At 50.5% G+C, this 16,508-nt stretch overlaps 1 protein-coding gene across 1 annotated transcript in view; it reads left to right on the top strand.

Moving 5' to 3' along the window:
• The window catches only part of TSKU (tsukushi, small leucine rich proteoglycan), a 15,394-nt gene extending 482 nt beyond the window's left edge, over positions 1-14,912 (top strand). The window contains exons 2-3 of the mRNA XM_032208040.1: positions 1,959-2,043; positions 11,429-14,912. Coding sequence (XP_032063931.1) covers positions 11,436-12,494 — 1,059 coding nt within the window. The 5' untranslated portion in view covers positions 1,959-2,043; positions 11,429-11,435 and the 3' untranslated portion in view covers positions 12,495-14,912. The remainder of the gene's footprint in view (positions 1-1,958; positions 2,044-11,428) is intronic.
• Positions 14,913-16,508: the final 1,596 nt, after the last annotated feature.

Raw genomic sequence — 16,508 nt, 5'->3', positions numbered from 1 at the left:
TTCCCTCCCCGCAAGCTGCAGCCGGGGCAGGACGCGCGGCTCCGGCCGGGTTTGGTTTTTTTTTTTTTTTTTTTTTAATTTTGTATTAGTTTTTCCCCCTTCTCCTTCCCCGTGCAATGGTGGCTGCGGAGCAATCGGGCTTGCCACGGCTGCAAAGTAATCCGAGCAGCAGCTGGAGGCTCCGCACCGCCTCCCGTGCCCAGCTTCAGGGCTTTGATTTCACACAGGGCTCCCTGTCTGCCTTCCTCCCTCCCCTCTCCAGCGGGGAGCCTTTGGGGTTTTTCTTTTTTTTTTGGTGTTTTTTCTTTTTTTTTCTTTTTTTTATTTTTTTTTTTTTTTCCCCTTCGGGTTCTCGTGCTGTAGCAGCTCGTAGGGGCTCGCTGCTCACCCTAAAAGGTAAGGGGAGAAAAATCGGGGGGGGGGAAGCTTAGGCAAAGCTTAAAAAATGGGGGGGGATTTGGGATGGGTTGAGGAGGCGCAGGGGGGCTCAGATAAGGGCAAGGCAAAGCTCCCCGCCCGGGAATTTCCCCTGCCTCTAAGTGGATTAAGCTGGAGGGGAAGGTGTGTTTGGGAAAGAGGGGGGGAAGGGAGAGGAAGCAACCCAGGATTTATTTGTTTGTCGGGTTCTCTTCTTGGGAAAAAAGGGAAAAAAAAAAAAAAAAAAAGCTGCCGGTTGTGACTTTTGAAGCAGGAGGTCAGAAAGCACGGGGTTCCCCGGCTAACGCGCGCACACACACACACCCTGTAAACTTTTAAGCAGCTCCATGGAAACTTCTTATTAATGCCGGAGGCATTAAAAGCCCCGGAGCCCGGCAGATTTATTAGGGCAGTCACCCACAACACGTGTCGGCCCTCTCCAGACAAAAGGAAACTTCGCTCCTCCGCCGGGGATGAGCCCGAGCAGGGAGCAGCGAGGATGGAGAGAGGGGTGGAGGATGGAGAAAAGAGTCAAGGCGTTGGGAAGTGGCCTTCCAGCCATTCCTCATCGTGGTTAATTTGTGGGGCAAAGCCCCAAAATGATTTAATTGAAGTGAGCCCCAGAGCAGTGAGAGCCCTGCGAGAGCCGAGCCGAGCAGCGTTGGTGGCGGCGGCTTGGAGCTGAAAGATTTCCCCGGGTGCCTGCCGTGCTAAATCAGCTGCCGTGAGCCTGAATAAGCGCATTCACTGGAGTTACAGTGGGAAACTTGTCTCCCGCGGACACTGTGCCATTGCTCTGCGGAAAGCAGCCGGTGCCCGTGGCTGAAATCTTGCATTGAGCCCAGCTCCGGAGCCCGGCTGGAGGCGCGTGGGGCGTTATTGCGGCGGTAGAGTGGTGGAAAGGCAGATTTAGAGCAACGCCTCGGTGGTTTTCCTGGGAATAAGGAGAGGCTGAGAGGACTGGAGGGAGCCTGGTATGTTCCCAGGAGGATTTGCAGAGTTAAACTCGTGTGGCTGCTCCAGGAAGCGAAAATGAAGGCAAAGTGTGTCGTGGCCACCACTACGCCGCCTGCACACCGGCCTCTGGTGTCTTTATATCCCCTGGGAGCCAGCCCCAGCCCTGGAGAGGCCACGGGACACAGGAGGTGCTTGCTCACACGTGGTTTATAAACGGGGCTCCGAGCTCAGCCACCACCAGTCTCCGGTCCCGGAGACAGCCGGTGCACGGGGTGAGCAGCTCGGGGCAGGTTGGGTGCTGTGGGAGACACCCCGCTGGGAAGGAATCAGGAGTTTTGCTCCAAGAGGCAGCAGGGAGCAATGGAAAAATGCCTGGGGGGGATGAGGATGTGACTGACACCCCCGGGGGACCTTCATTTTCTGGAGAGGGAAAGGCTGTGGGGGGTCTGCAGCACCCCTCTTTTTCCAGCTTGGCTCCAAGGAAAGAAGGAAAAAAAAAAAAAAAGCATGGGAGGAAGGGAAGAGAAGAGCTGTAAAACAAAGCAAAAATGTAAAAGCTTTTGTCTTTATTTTTTTCCTAATAGAGGAAGGAGCATCCCGTGCTCTCTCAGCCCTGCAGCCAGCAGCAGCGGGTGCCACCCCGGTGCAAGACGGAGCTGGGAAAAGGAGGTGAGGCCCCGGCTTCGGAGGTTTACACTTTTCCCTCCATCCCTAAGTGCTTTTTTTTCTTCTTTCCCTCTCTTCTCCCTCCTCCCTGCCCGGCTGGTGGGGACAAGCAGAGGCTGGAGGGGGGGATTTAAGACAAGGCATCCTTGTCCGCAGCCCTCCTGACCCCTGGCGCCCCCGGGGAGCGGGCGCACAGCAGCCACAGCGGTGCTGGCAGCCTGGCAGGGTATCAAAAGAAACTTCCGAAACGAACAAACGTGGAGATGTTGGGGGCCGGGAAGAGATAAAGGCTGGCTTGAGCAAGCCCTTTCTTGTATCAAAACTTGGCACCTGGACCCGTGGCGGCGAACGGATGAGCAGGCACGGCTCAGCGCCATTCATTACAGGGGAAGCCTTGAGATTTCTCATTCCTGCTGCAATTTATTACTAATTTTTTATTTTTTTTAATTTCCTGGAAGCTGTGCAGCAAGGAGGGGTGGGGGGGGGAGGAAAATGCCTGCTCTGGGAATCACCCTGGCCTCCCCCTGCTCGGGAAAGGCTGCAAGAGATTAACTCAACCTGGCTGCTGAACGCAGGACATTCCTGCCTAGCATTAACCAGGCTCCCAACAGCCTGTTGGAGCAGTGGCAAACTGGAAAAAAAAAAAAAAAAAAAAAAGCAAGAAAAAAATAAAAGCACTTTATCTCCTCTGCAGCCAAGCAGAGGGCCATGTGCTCTGTGTAAGAGCTGAGCTCTGGCATCTGTGGGGTTTCTTTTCCTTCCCCTTTTCCCCTCGCCAGCTTCTTTTTAGCTATCTGTGATGCTGACTTGTCGCCTTCCCGTTTGATTCCTGGGTTGTGATGGGTGGGAGAGGGGAGCAGAGCTGGTTTTTAGGGGTGAGGGAAAGTCCTCCTGGAGGAAGAGGGGTCCCCACTCATGGGAGAAAAGCGGGGGAACCTCCTATAGACAGGAGCCAGCAGGTGACTTGGGGATGAAGGGCTCTGATTCCTCTCCATCAGGAATAGCTGTAGATCCTTTAAGTTTTTTTTTTTTTTTTCCTTTTTTTTTTCTTTTTTTTTTTTTTTTCCTTTTTTTTTTCTTTTTTTTTTTTTTTTCTCAAAGGTGACCTGCAGGGGAAAGAAATAAGACTTTCTAATTTGACTTTGAACACGAGATCATCGAGAAAAAAATCAGACTTAAAAGCAGAGCCCTGCTGTGGCACACGGGTCAGGCAGCTGTGATTGCACACCCCCACCACATCCAAAGCTCTCCAGCTGGGGCAGGATGCAACCCCAGCCCCCAAATCCCCTCTTTCTTCCCAAAACCTCCCCTAAACAGGGACACAGGGAGGTTTCCCACACTGGGACAGAGGAGGCAATTCCTCCAAAGCCCTTTAGTACGGGTGCAAAGGCTCAGTGACCACCAAGGTGTGGCGCCTCTACCCTGGAGCAGGTTCTTTGTAGGACATCTCCAGCTCATGGGATCGCAGGATCACGGGGTGGCTTTGAACGTGGTTGGGTTCGTGCTCTGGGTAGAAGCATTGCTCAGCAAAATCGGGTCAAATCAGGTTAGGATTTGGCTTAAAGCAGGGTTAAATGGTAAATTCTGGGTGGTTTTGTGTGTCCTGGGTGACGTGGGTCATCGTGGCGTGGCACAGGGGTCACTGAGGAATGGGACAGGGATGGGGACAGTGGAGACAGGGCATGGGGCAGAGCCTCCTGGAGGGGCAGGCTGTAGAGAGGAGGAAAAGAGCTAAGGAGACACCACAACACCATGTTACAGGGGCAGTCGAGCAGCATCTGGTGTAGGAACCACGGTGGGGATGATGCCCTGCTGGTGAAGCCTTTGTCAGCCTTACCCAGACCCCCTTCCCCTCCCCAAAACCCTTTCCAAATCTTGCAGGAGACCTGCTGGGCGTAGCAAATATCTCACATCCTTCGCTGGGGTGGGGGCAGCTCCCAAATCCCTCAGAGATGCTCTGCAGGGCGGCCACCATGCCGAGCGGCCCATTGTGCACAGCGGTCACGTTGTAAGAATTATTTGGGGGCAGGGGAGGATGCCAGGAGAGGAAGGAGACAGGAGCCTCCCTCCAGCTGTGCTGTTTGCAACAATAACGGCCAGGATTGTATTTATTATCTCTTCCGTGGAGGGTCTGCAGCTGCATGCTGACAGCCACGGGCGGCGAAGGGGCCTGGAGCTCATTGCACGGGGAAAAATAAAAAGTAATAATAATAATAATAAAAAAAAAAAAAAGCCCATAAAGAAATCCCAGGCTGGCCAAGGCAGCACCAAAGGGCATCCAGCCTAACGTTGGCTCCCTGATTTGCTCTCCCTTATTGAAGCCAGCAGCCCTGGGAGGGTGGTGAGGAGATGGGAGGTTGGGAGCTGCTGCCTTTTGGGGAGATAAATCTGCACGGGGTCCTCTTAAATCCCTCCCCTTGAGGCTGGAGGCTCTGCCCTCAGGGGATTTCTTTTCTCTGGGCTTTTCCCTTGATTTTGGCCAGCGACCTGTTGGAGGAAAGCTCTTGCAGCTTGAAGGAGAAAGCCCTTGGAGATGCAGGAGGATAAGGGTGAGCTACCTGCTCCAGGTGCGCAACGTGGCCAAGCAGCTCCGGAAACAGTTAAAACCAAGGAGTGTAGGAGGCTTTCTCTCCCCATGCTGTACCTCTTAACATTTCTCCCTGGTCTGGTGCATGGGGAGCATCCCAGAGCACATTCCTCTCGGATTATATCATGTCTCCAGGAGCTGGAGTGTTATGAAGGAGCATGGACACAGCAGGAGCTGGTAGCGGGACCGGCTGAGGCTGGGAGTCAGGTGTGGGAGAGCATCGTAAAGGGCTGAGGCTGGAGGAGCAACTTCCTAGGATCCTTTTAGCTTTCAATAATTGGCTAGCCTAAAAAATAAGAGCATTAATTAAAGCATGAATTGCCAAAAAAAAAAAAAAGGTATTTTGCACTTGAAAAATTCACATCAGATAGTTGGTTTATTTGCTCTGACATCCTGACACCAGGAATAGCAGGACAGGAGGGGAAAGGATGTTCCCTGAAAACCCTGAAATCCTGCATTTTTTTGGGTACCCCATTTGAGCCCACGCACTCTGAGCTGCTGGGAAACAGCCTGCTGGTGGTGCTGCTCCCAGTTTCCACGGACCAGTCTGTGCCAAAGTAGAGATGCTCCAAAAGCTGAGCAGTCCTGGGGCTGGTGTGGTCAGGAGGCAAAGGAGAGCCCACGATGCTCTCGTGTGTGTAGCTTCAGAAACGCCTCCTCCGGGCACAAGCAAAGCTCACCTGAGCAAAATTAATTTCAAAAAGCCACGGGAGACTTTTTTTCCCCACCAAGAGGAGCGATTATAACCCGAGAGAGATTATGGCTGAGAGGGAAGGTGGATTTGGGGGCAGTTTTGGGAATTCATTGCAAATGTGCTGGAGTTTGCATCGACCTCTTAGAGCCTGGCGTGAAATCCCCGGGAGCTCCCGTGATGCATATTTTGGAGGCATGTTGCTCCCGGCCCTATTTCAGCAGGGGATGGATGTAAAATCAGCTGGAAGGCGCCCCGTGGGCTGGCGAACCTGCCCGTGCAGGTTTCCCCTTGTCGGAGCCAAAAATACCCCGCACCGCACCTCGGTTTCCTCCTGGGGTTGCCGAAGTGGAATAAACTGTGAGTGGTTCAAGCCCTGGGATGATAAATCACCCCTGGCCTCTTGCAGAGCAGCTGGGATTCATGACATAAACAGTCAGAGAAAAGATTATTTTAACAGGGCTCTCAATTTCTTTTGTGAAGAAAGGGGATGCGTCTGACTTTAAAAAAAAGAGAGGGTGTTTGAGCTGAGCAAGAGGTGTTGCTGAAACCAGAGACACCAAACCCATGGTGCGATGCTGCTGTGGGGTTTGGAGGTGCTTGGCTCCCTCCTGACCGTCCCCATGTGTCTTCTTCTGGTGGGCTGAGGGGCTGCTTGATTTATCTTTGGGCTTGCAAAGCGCTTCTGATGCTTAAAAGATTTGTCTGGCTTTGTTGTTGCTCATCTTACCCATCCCATCGTCTGTAATGCCCATAAAAATCACCCTAAAGGATGGAGAACAGTTCTGGGATGTGGGTAAATTGTTCTTTGGCTCAGTTGCTGCTCCATGCTTGGAGGTGACAAAAACAGATGGAAATTAGGAAGCTCTGGGGGAAAACAAAGAGTGGGGTCTTGGTTTTCCCTTCCTTGGCCCTTCTGGCTCTTCTCACCCCAAATTCCCTGCTTTTTGGCGAGATCCAAGTCTTGCAACGATAGACTTGACAATGCGGTTATTTCCATCCCCAAAATATAGGCCTGTTGCCTAAAATTGTCTCATAGCCTGGATTCCCAACCCCACTGGGTTAATTACTTGCTAACGACTCCCCCTTGGCAGTGGGGCTGTTGACTGGATACAAACGAGGCGGCCTTACATCCAATATCAGCCATCATTAAAGTGGAAAGGAATTTGTATTTTTTTCCCCCTTCTCCTGCCCTGTATTTAATCCCTATTTTTCCAAGTGAGCAAAAAACGTCCATGGGATGATTTCAGCTCCTCTTCATGCCCTCGGTGCCTCTTTACCCAGGGCCACAAGGGCTAATTCTGCTGTCCCAGGGGCTGAGTAGCACTTCACGCTGGTAAAACCATCTCTGATAACGTATCGCCCAAAAGCAGTTCAAGCAAAGGCTCCTGATAGAGGGGACTGATAAATCAGGCTGAATTTAGAAGTGCCAAGAGACAAGCCCCCATCCTGCTGTCACCAGCACTTACGGTAACTCCATGAACTCCCCAAACCCATCAAAATAAATGCAGGATCAAACCTCACAAACAGATATGTTGGATCTCACTAACTCTCTTCCTAAGCGTAAGAAGACACAAGTGTAAAACCAGGACCCCAAAACAGCTAAAACCAGAAATTTTACATCTACAGGTCCCATCTACACCAAAACTCCCCCATAAAGAAGCACGGATTGGTTTAATGACCTTTGCAGAGGGGGCACACGCAGCTCTTTGCACATGGGGACTGCTTCAGGGAAGAGCAAAAACCTGGATGACCTTTACTTTTGATGGGTTCATGGAAAAAAAAAAAAAGAGAGAAAAGTTGTCAGCAGCAGTTTCTTTATCACGGGAGGAGTGTGTGATGTGAGACAGGGGATTAATGCTCTCGTAGGCTGGTTGGAGCCAGTTTTGTTGTGTGCTCACACTGCTGTTTGGGATCCAGAGACCTGGCTGTGATTGCGGCTGCGGCGTCACTCGGGCTTGGCCCGCTGGAGCCCAAACCGGAGAAGTGCAGCTGGCACTGGTGCTGCGCCCCACCTGATCTTGTTTGACACAATAATTAAGGAAAACATTAAAAAAAAAACAAACTCTCCGAAGGAGTTCTGTTGTTTAAGAAGCGGCTCAAGAGCATCCTGCCACTGTGGAGCTGCTGTCCCAGCTGTGTCTTGGAGCCTCCCAAGTATTTATAGAGAAAGAGCCAACTTTTTCTCTCTTTTTTTATTTTTTTTCCCTCCTTTTCTTCAGCAGCCTGGAGGATTTATGGCTTCTATCATATCCCATGCAGCTCACTACATTTTCCAATAGCGTTCCCTTTGCCCTGCCCCCCCTGCTAGAGGCAGCCAAGTGGGCCTCGTGGGCCTTCCTATGAAGATTTTGCCTTTTGTTCTCTTGGCTGACGCAGGAGGCCAAAGAGAATCCCCAAAACTTTTGCCTTGATGAAATATTGATGCTTGCGCAACTCCTCCACCCTCTGCTAAAGCAGTCGCTTTATTTGCAGGAGCGGGACTCCTGCCCTTCCCCTTTGCCTCTTGCCCTTAAAGGCTGCTATATTTGCTCTTAAGCCAGAATGCTCCAGTTTAAGCTGCAAATTCACCAAAAAAAATGGAAACTCTACCCACATCTGTGCCTTAGACACAGATCTGCTCTGCTTGGGGACCACCTCTTCTCCCCATTCCTGTAATCCTGCAGCTGGGCAGGAAAATTTGCTGGAAAACTAACACCCAATGGGGAAAAAAAAAACGTTAGTTTTTGTTGGATGGGTGAGCATGGGTCTCGTCTTTGGTGGGTTTCACCCCATTCTGGAGCAATTTCTTTCTCTTCACCCTATCATACAGACAACCTGGGGTGTCTACTCAAAGATCACCTGCATCTCCTCACCCCCAATGAGAGGATGAGTTCCTGAGGTGTAGGCTTCTATTCAGGGTGGGATGTGACTGCAGATCCCTCCCGGGTGGGAAGCAGGTTTCTTTGGGAGGTTTAAATTGGATATCAGGAAGAATTTCTCTATGGAAAAGGTTGTTAGGGATTGGAATGGGCAGCCCAGGGCCGTGGTGGGGTCACCATCCCTGGAGGTATCTAAGAGACGTGGATGGGGTGCTTAGGGACATGGACTTGGTAGTGTTGGGTGATAGGTGGACTTGATGATCTTAAGGGTCTATTCCATCCTAAATGATTCTCTGGTTCCACAAGGTGGCAAAGTCTCAGCTGTGGATCACTGGAGCAGTGAAAAAAAAGGTTTAGGGGATAGCAGAGGGGGAAAAATGAGTGCAGTGGGAAGTGGGACTTTGCAACACTATCACGGCAGGGCTTTCCCCTCCTGCACCCCAGACCCGGGTTTCCTCTGTGATCTGTTTTTAAAATCAGAAGTGAAAAGCTCCCCAAGAAAAGCAGGGAAAACCAGCCCAAGGGGTGGTCGTCTTCTGGTGGCTTCTTCTTTTTCTCGGTCACCGTCCCAGGCGTTGGGGCTGGAGATTTCTGGGCCATGGTGTTGCCTCCGGGTGAACGTCCCCAGTGCTGCAGGAGGACAACTCGTTTCTCTTTCGCGAGGGGATACCTTGGCTCCCTGCCTCTATCAACAGAGCAGCTCGTAGGCAGCCGTCCAAAGGCAATTTGATGCGGTTTCAAATACACACTGTACGCAGATGAACTGTAAATGCCTGTGGCATGTTTCCTGCCCCGTTTCAAAGAGCTGTATCGATTGCTCCATGCAGCAATAAAGCATGCCCATACCTGACTAAGCTCTTCCTTGATTATCTGGCAATACAAGAGTCTCTTCGTTGTACTGGAAGGTGACCAGCACCTTAATTTCTCCTATCTTTTAGGAGAACTGGCCAAGTGGCTTGTTAGCCGAGGAGTGTTTCATGCTGCTCCATAAGGGACTTTTTATCTGGTAGTAACAGATCGTATCTCATCTGCAAAGCGATCCCAAAGCCCAAAAGGGAGATTTTAGGGTGCTGCTGCCAGGAGGGAAAAGGAAATAGCTGCCACATAAGCACCTGATGGGGTCTGATCCAGCTCCCACCAAAGCCAATGGGATGCCAGGAGGAACTGAGCTGGAGTTTCAAAGGAGGATTTAGGAGGCACTTTTCCTGTTGAGACCTTGAGTTGGAATAGACATTGGGAGGGAAGTGGAAGAAGAGCCACCAGGAGACTGAGGTGACACTGATGCAGGTGCTTCCCTGTAGGTGAAATGTTTAACATTTTTTTTATTTTTTTTTTATTATTTTCCAATGGGCTCCCCACTGCTCTCATTTCCCCTGGTAATGGAACATTTCAGTGTGTTTAAAAAAAAATAAATTTAAAAACAGCTTTTAGTTTAGGAGTGGCTACAAAATGGAGCAAGCTGTGGTCTGTATGCAGAGAAACAGGGTGGATCAACCTTGATGTCATTAAGAAAGGGATATCTGGATACATGTCTGCAGAAAGCAGCCCTATCCCCTCCTATCCCCTGCATCCTGTCTGCAGACACGTGTGTTTTCTCAAGAAACCATTGAGATGAGATGAGACTAGGGCTCATCTTACAGCTTTTTTGTTGTTTCTGCAGAATTATGTACCCCAGAGGATCGCGTGTTGGCCTTTAGCAATGCTCTGGTTGCAGGCTTTTTGGTCCGAGTCCCAAATTCTGTTTTCAGGAGGGCTGGGAGTTGCTCCCAGACAAGTCATACCAGTGATCAGGGTGATATTTTTGTAAATACATTTTTCCTTTCGCACTTCTTTTGCCTGTTGGCAAGTCAGCCCTGGGTCTCCTGAGTGGGTCTCTGGTGGGTCTCCTGAGAAGAAGCATGGGGCCAGGATGACCATGCTGGAAGGGGAGAGAAATTTCTGCCAAGGGGAGGTAAAAGGAGGTATGAGCTGCTAGGAAATGGTCCTGGGGAGGTGCAAGGGCTGCGGGGAAGGGCAAGTGGGAGAGGTGATACTGCAGGGATATTAATAAATTGTTTTTAAACAGAGGTGGGAAAGGTGAGGATAGAGACCGGGGGCTGAGATGGGGATGGGAACAAGAGTTTAAAGGGGATTTTTTTTTTGACAAATAGTGCTTGGCATGTGAGTCTGGTCTGCTTTGGTGGGAGGTGTTTTTTTTTTTTTATAGTTAGTGTCCCAGAGACCTGATTTGCAAGGCATGAGGAGCCACCACCTGTGGCTGTAATGGGGATCAGCAAGGACAGCCCTGCTGTCTCGGCTCACGTGCATGCTCCGATTTACTCCCAAGGGGCAAAGCTGAAGGGTTTTTGTCTGGCTATGGAAACCATGTGGTCACATTTACCTGTGGCTGAGCTGTTAGGATGTTATCTGAAAAGGGGAGCAAAGCAGGGGACCTGCAGATCAGCCCTTTTCAGCAACAGAGGGGCAGAAATGTCTCAGAGGGAGGAAGGTCAAAACCAGAGGGGTGGAGAGAGCTGCTCGCTTGCTGGCAGCATTAATCAGGGAGAATACTTAATGTAATTAGCGAACACTCCCCAGGGAGTCTACACGAAACAAATTGGCTCTCCCCACTCGATGCCTTTGAGGGAGCGCTGGGCTTTGTCCTGCCTGCCACCATCTAGAGGCGTTCCTCTTGGAGGATGCTCTGATGATGCCATTCCCTCCATCACCTATAGGAAATTTGAACAGTTTTGGTTTTCCCTGCTTTGATGGGCATTTTGGATGCCTAAAGTTCTCATTGAATGCCCAGCCTAAATGATTTCTGCTACCTGGTTTCTCTCAACCTGGTTGCTCTTGAAGCCAGGTGCTCCCAAAACGCCCATGGATGCCCTGACCTCTGGGTGGGACATGGTGAGATCTGGGTGCTGAAGTCCTCTGGGCTGTGAAAAGGCTCAGAGCTGCCATTTAGCCTCATGTTGAAGGGTCCAGCTGACAGGGTGCACGTTGTGTAGATTTTGCTTGAAGGCAGCCTATTGCTCTTACAGCGAATTTCCAATTGTATGTTAACTTGGTTATTTCTGCAAAGGCTGTTGACCCGTTTTCTTCCTCCATTAAGTTTCCACTGGGGTTCACGACATGAGAAACAAGGTGTTTGGGGCATCCATGCTATTTAAGGGTGTACTTAGTCTTTCTCTTTGTGGAGACAGAACTCAAACCATTATGTGCCTTCAGTAAAGTAAAGGCAATTAAATCTACTTTCTTGTTCTCCAGGTCAACAATGCAGTTCACAGCCTGGTTCAACCTGCTGCTTCTCCTTCCCTGTTTTGGTACCACCAAAACCTGCTTCCCCGGCTGCCAGTGTGAAGTGGAAAGCTTTGGTCTCTTCGACAGCTTTAGCCTGACCAAAGTGGATTGCAGCGGCATAGGCTCGCACATCGTTCCCGTCCCAATCCCTCTGGATACTTCCTACTTGGATCTGTCTTCAAACAAACTGGAAACAATCAATGAATCGATGCTTACTGGCCCCGGATACACCACCCTGGTGAGCCTTGACCTCAGCTACAATAAAATCACCAAGATTTCCTCTACAACCTTCTCCAGGCTTCGCTACCTGGAGTCTTTGGACCTGAGTCACAACTCTCTGGAAGTCCTTCCAGAGGACTGTTTCTCCAGTTCTCCTCTGGGTGACATAGATTTGAGCAATAACAAGCTTTTGGATATAGCTATGGACGTTTTTGCCTCCAAAGGTCAAGGAAAACCCCTGAATGTGGATCTATCCAATAACATGCTCAGCACAATTACCAGGCACCGTGAGAAGAGCATCCCCAACATCCAGAACTTAAATCTTTCTGGAAACAGGCTAACATCTGTGCCCAGCCTCCAGGGCATTCCCCTCCGATACTTAAATCTCGATGGGAACCCTCTAGTCAAGATTGAGAAAGGAGACTTCGTGGGGCTGACAGATTTGATTCATTTATCCCTCAGTGGCCTGCGTGGCTTCAGAGAGTTATCTCCGTATGGTTTCAAGGAATTGCCAGCCCTCCAAGTTCTGGATTTATCCAGCAATCCCGATTTGAGGTCACTGACTGCCGACGTTGTCTTTGGCTTGAACTCCCTACAGGAGCTCAACCTCTCTGGGACAGGCACGGCATCCTTGCCAAAGACTGTGCTGAAATACCTGCCCTCCATCAAAAGCATCACCCTGGGGAAGAACGTACAGTGTCTTAAGACCATCAAAGAAGGACAGTACCACCGACAAATTGGGGCGACCAAAAAAGAGGTCCTCAGCTGCCACGACAGCCACGGGGCCGTAGCAGCAGCACCTTACGTTTTGTGATGAAAGAGGAGAAAAAAGGGATGGGGGAGCTGGGGTGGGAGGGTGGGGGGCCGCGGGGTTTGTACAGGTGTCGGACTGAGATGGCTTGCAGTGTGCCTTTTGTAAAACTGTTGATAATTTATATATTTGTACATGCCAAGACTTGATTGTTCGTGGATTTTATACATTCGCCAAACCCGGCCCGCCTCCCCTGCAGGCTCCAGATTGCACCCCGGGGTGCTGAGGGCCAGCACGCAGCCCTGTGGGAGAATGGGACCGAGCTGCTCTGCGTGTCCCAGGGCAGAAGAGCTGCTCTGGAGCAAATCTTCCTGCCCCAGACACGCCTGCAGGAGCACACCAAAACATCCCAGCTCCGTAGCTGTTGGCTTACGACCCCGCGCTTCACCCTCCCCCTTTTTTTAATTATTATCCCCCAAGAAGTGCCTTCTGGATGTTGCCTTCATTAGCAGCACCCTGTTCCCTGCCGTGCACTTTCAGTCTGAAGAAGCATTTCCAGACAAACCTGAAGGCAGGGTGCTCCTAATGTGCTGGTTTTTACATGTTGTTTGCATAGATGTGCAATGAACCTGGAGGAAGTAGAGAACTTTTCCCACTCTTTTCTCCCTATTTTGCCATCTCGATCCTTTCCATGTCAAATTGCTTTAGGTCCAGCCTTGGCAGCCTCCTGTCTCTTCAACCTTTTGTTGCCTGGAGATGATGTGCAGCAAAGCAAGAGGAGTGGGGAGAGAGGGGTCTGCCAACACCCGGGCACCAGCCTCCCACGAAGCAAATTAACCGAGCTGCAAAGCGATCGTGGAGCCTCACTTTGGAAGAAAACCAGCTCCCTCCTTCCTTTCCGAATGAGCCCAGGAGGAAATTTTGACAAGGATTCTCATCTCAATGACCTTATCGAGCCAAGACGCAGACCCCAAGGACCTCAGAGGAAGCTGTTTCTAGGCTGACGTTCCCCATCTGAACTCAACATCTGCGACTCAGCTGGGCTCGTGTCAGGCAATTTCCAGAACGTGCCGAGGGAAGAATTAACACTGATGCCTGCAACCCTGGAGCAATTTGACTGTTAGGGGAAGGATCTTGGGGTTGATTTTATTCCAGCATTGTGGCTTTTTTTTTTCTCTCCCACAGCTTCCTGGCTGCCAACTGAAACCTGATGAAAAACCTGGTCCTCAAAGCTTTATTTTTCCTTCACTCTGAGATGCTGGCAAAGCACAGGGGAGCCCCTGGCATCCCACATCTCATCCAAGTCCATGTCTCATCTACATCCACATCTCATCCATGTCCACATCTCACCCAGATCTACATCTCACCCATGTCCACATCTCATCCACAACCACTTCTCCTCCAAGTCTACATCTCTTCCACATCTCCGGGCCAGAAGAGAGCAGGGGAAGGCAGCACTCAGTGCTGGGTGTGAAGCTTTCAACCTACTTGATGGAGCATCTCCTGTGGAGGTGTCTGCTTAGTCCAGCCCAAATCCCACACTCTCTAACCCGGGGATGGGAAGGGAAACTCTGTAGGGGGTCCTGCTCAGGCTGATCTACACCCAGCCTTGCATCAGGGTGAATTTTAAGTGTTCAAGACAGGTTTAGGGAGGTCTGTGCAAAGATGATGGGGGCATAAACCCAGCCCACAACCCTCCTTGGGAGTGCTGGGAGGAGCTCGAGCTTCATCCTCACACCCCCAAAGGCTTTGGCAGAAGGAAAACACATTGCCCAGAGCTCTTGGGGTGGTGGAAAACAGCTGAGCCCATAAAAGCCAGCCATTGCCAAGGGGACTGAACCTGGATACAACGCCTTACTTTGGATACTGAAATCCCTCTCCCACATTTTCATCCATCTCGTGTTCTGATTGGGGACATAAGGGTGGGATTTTAACCCTTTCTTTCAGTGCTGGGGGCTTTGACCCTTCAGTGAGCCTTTGAAAGGCTCGACCAGCCTTCATGTTCACAAGAAACACGGAGATTTTCTTAAAAAGGCAACGGGATGGAGACCCACATGGGAATAGCAACTGGGACAGTGCAAGATGGGGGCAGTCTGGGAGGAAGGGGGTGGTTTTTAGTGGCTCTTGCCTTTTTAAGAGAATTATTTTCTGCTGGCAGAAAAATGTAATTAAAAAAGAAAAAAAGTGGTTTAATTTTATAAATCCGTACGTAGATGCAATGTTACGGGGATCATACACTGTTAAAATCACCGTCTTTGCACCACTGTGGTAAATTTAAAACCCAATGTGACAATCCAATTGAAGACTGCAAGATTTCCTGGTGTAATCTCACGCTAGCTGCTAGATAAACAAGTCTTAGCAAAAGCTGGCAAATACCGTCGCTGTATTAGTTTTGTTGTTTGTGTTTTGTTTTTTTTTTAAAAAGAATCTCGGCAGCATTGTAAGGCTTTGTGATTAGTCACAATATAATAAAGTGATTTGGAGGAGAATAAACCCAGATCCCTCGGATTTATTGCCTTAGTGCTTGGAGGGCAGTTGAGTCCAAAGTACAGAGCTGCACGTTGCTTCCAGTCCTCAGTGGCATCTCCCTTTGCTCAGCCCTACCAGAATCGTGGGTGTTGCTCCTCCAAAATGATGGTTTTTGGCTCATTAGGCTCTGTTTGCACTAGGGTAAAGGCTTGAGGGCTTCGCTATGTCCAGGCAAGCTGATTCAAAGGAATTTATGGACATGGGTCCATCCAGAGCAAATTTCCCACTCCAGGATCTGCTCCAAAGCTTGGTGGAAAGGTCTTCATGGATTTAACAAATTTGGGAAATGGGCTGCTCTGGGGGAAGCAGGGTTGAAAGGGTGGTTTTGTGGTGTGGGGAGTATCCGTGAGCTGTTTTACAAGTCCCCAGGGGTGGAAAGATAAGTGTTGGCTCGGCATGCAGAGCTGCTTGGTACCAGACTGCAGAGATTTTGGAGGTGAGACACACAGGAACACGTTCAGCACTGCTCCCCGAGGGGTGGGGACCATTGTGTGGGGGGCTAAGAGCATTCAGAGCTGTTGCAACTGAAGAATAAATAGCAGCAGCATCCCACCAGGGCTTTGCCTGCTCATGAAGAGCAAGTTTAGGACCTGTAGGAGAAAAGCCTTGGCTAACGGATGTTCCTTTGGTGTCCTTCAGGTGATGGGAACCTGGGTTCTCCAAATTCCTTGGGGATGCCCCATTCACATGATGCTCCCAGCACTGTGTCACCTTGTCCCTACCAGTACTCCTCAGCTCCCAAATTTTAGCTCCCTCCCATTTTCCTGGTGATTTTTATTACTCAAATAGCCTTTCTGAAGCCCTCTGCATGGGAGGAGGCAGGCGAGATCCCACCCACAGCGTGAGCCCCCATGATCTCCAGGTCATCTCCAGGACAGCTGAAACACAGCACGAGTGTCCCTGTGGAGGAGAAGGCGGCACGGGGTGACTTTGGGTTTGGAAAATCCTAAAAGGGCTTCGTGCCAGCTTCCTGAAGCTGCTGTCAGCCAGATTCGAGGCATGATGGACTAAAACCCGGTGTCAGATAGCACCAGGGCCAGGACAACCCAGCCGGGCTGGTCACCTGCGAGCTCAGGTAGTCCCCAGCTCTGCGACCAGATATTTTTGCCCTGGCAAGCAAGACGGATGCTTTAATTAGAGGCTGCATATTTTTAGAAGCCGGAAAACCTCAGCGGAGGCTGGGCAGCAAGGATAGGCTGGGGTAGGGAGGGGAAGAAGCAGCTGAGCTGGTGTTTGCTCCCAGTTCTGCCTCCTGCAGGGGTATCAGCATCTCCTGCTCCTTTCCAGCCTGCTGTGAAAGATATTGAGGGTTGCTTCCCTCAACCTCCTTCATGTCCAGGGTTTAGGGACAGCACAGGACAACCCGCTCGTCTTTTATTTCATTTTATTTTATTGCAGAAGACACAGCTCCTGATACCCCAAAGGTCCTTATCGCTGGTCTGTAGGAGCTCTTTCTCCTGGCTGTCAGCCCACAGAAGTCCCTTGCTGCCTGATTATGTGGCTGGCTGCACAGCGGCAGTAGGTGCCGTCCCTTTTTTAAAAATAGCT

The sequence above is a fragment of the Aythya fuligula genome, chromosome 1 (assembly GCF_009819795.1).
Source record: "Aythya fuligula isolate bAytFul2 chromosome 1, bAytFul2.pri, whole genome shotgun sequence".
Classification (NCBI taxonomy): Eukaryota; Metazoa; Chordata; class Aves; order Anseriformes; family Anatidae; genus Aythya; species Aythya fuligula.
Note: the sequence above shows the minus strand (reverse complement) of the source record. Positions and strands in the feature narration are given on the sequence as shown.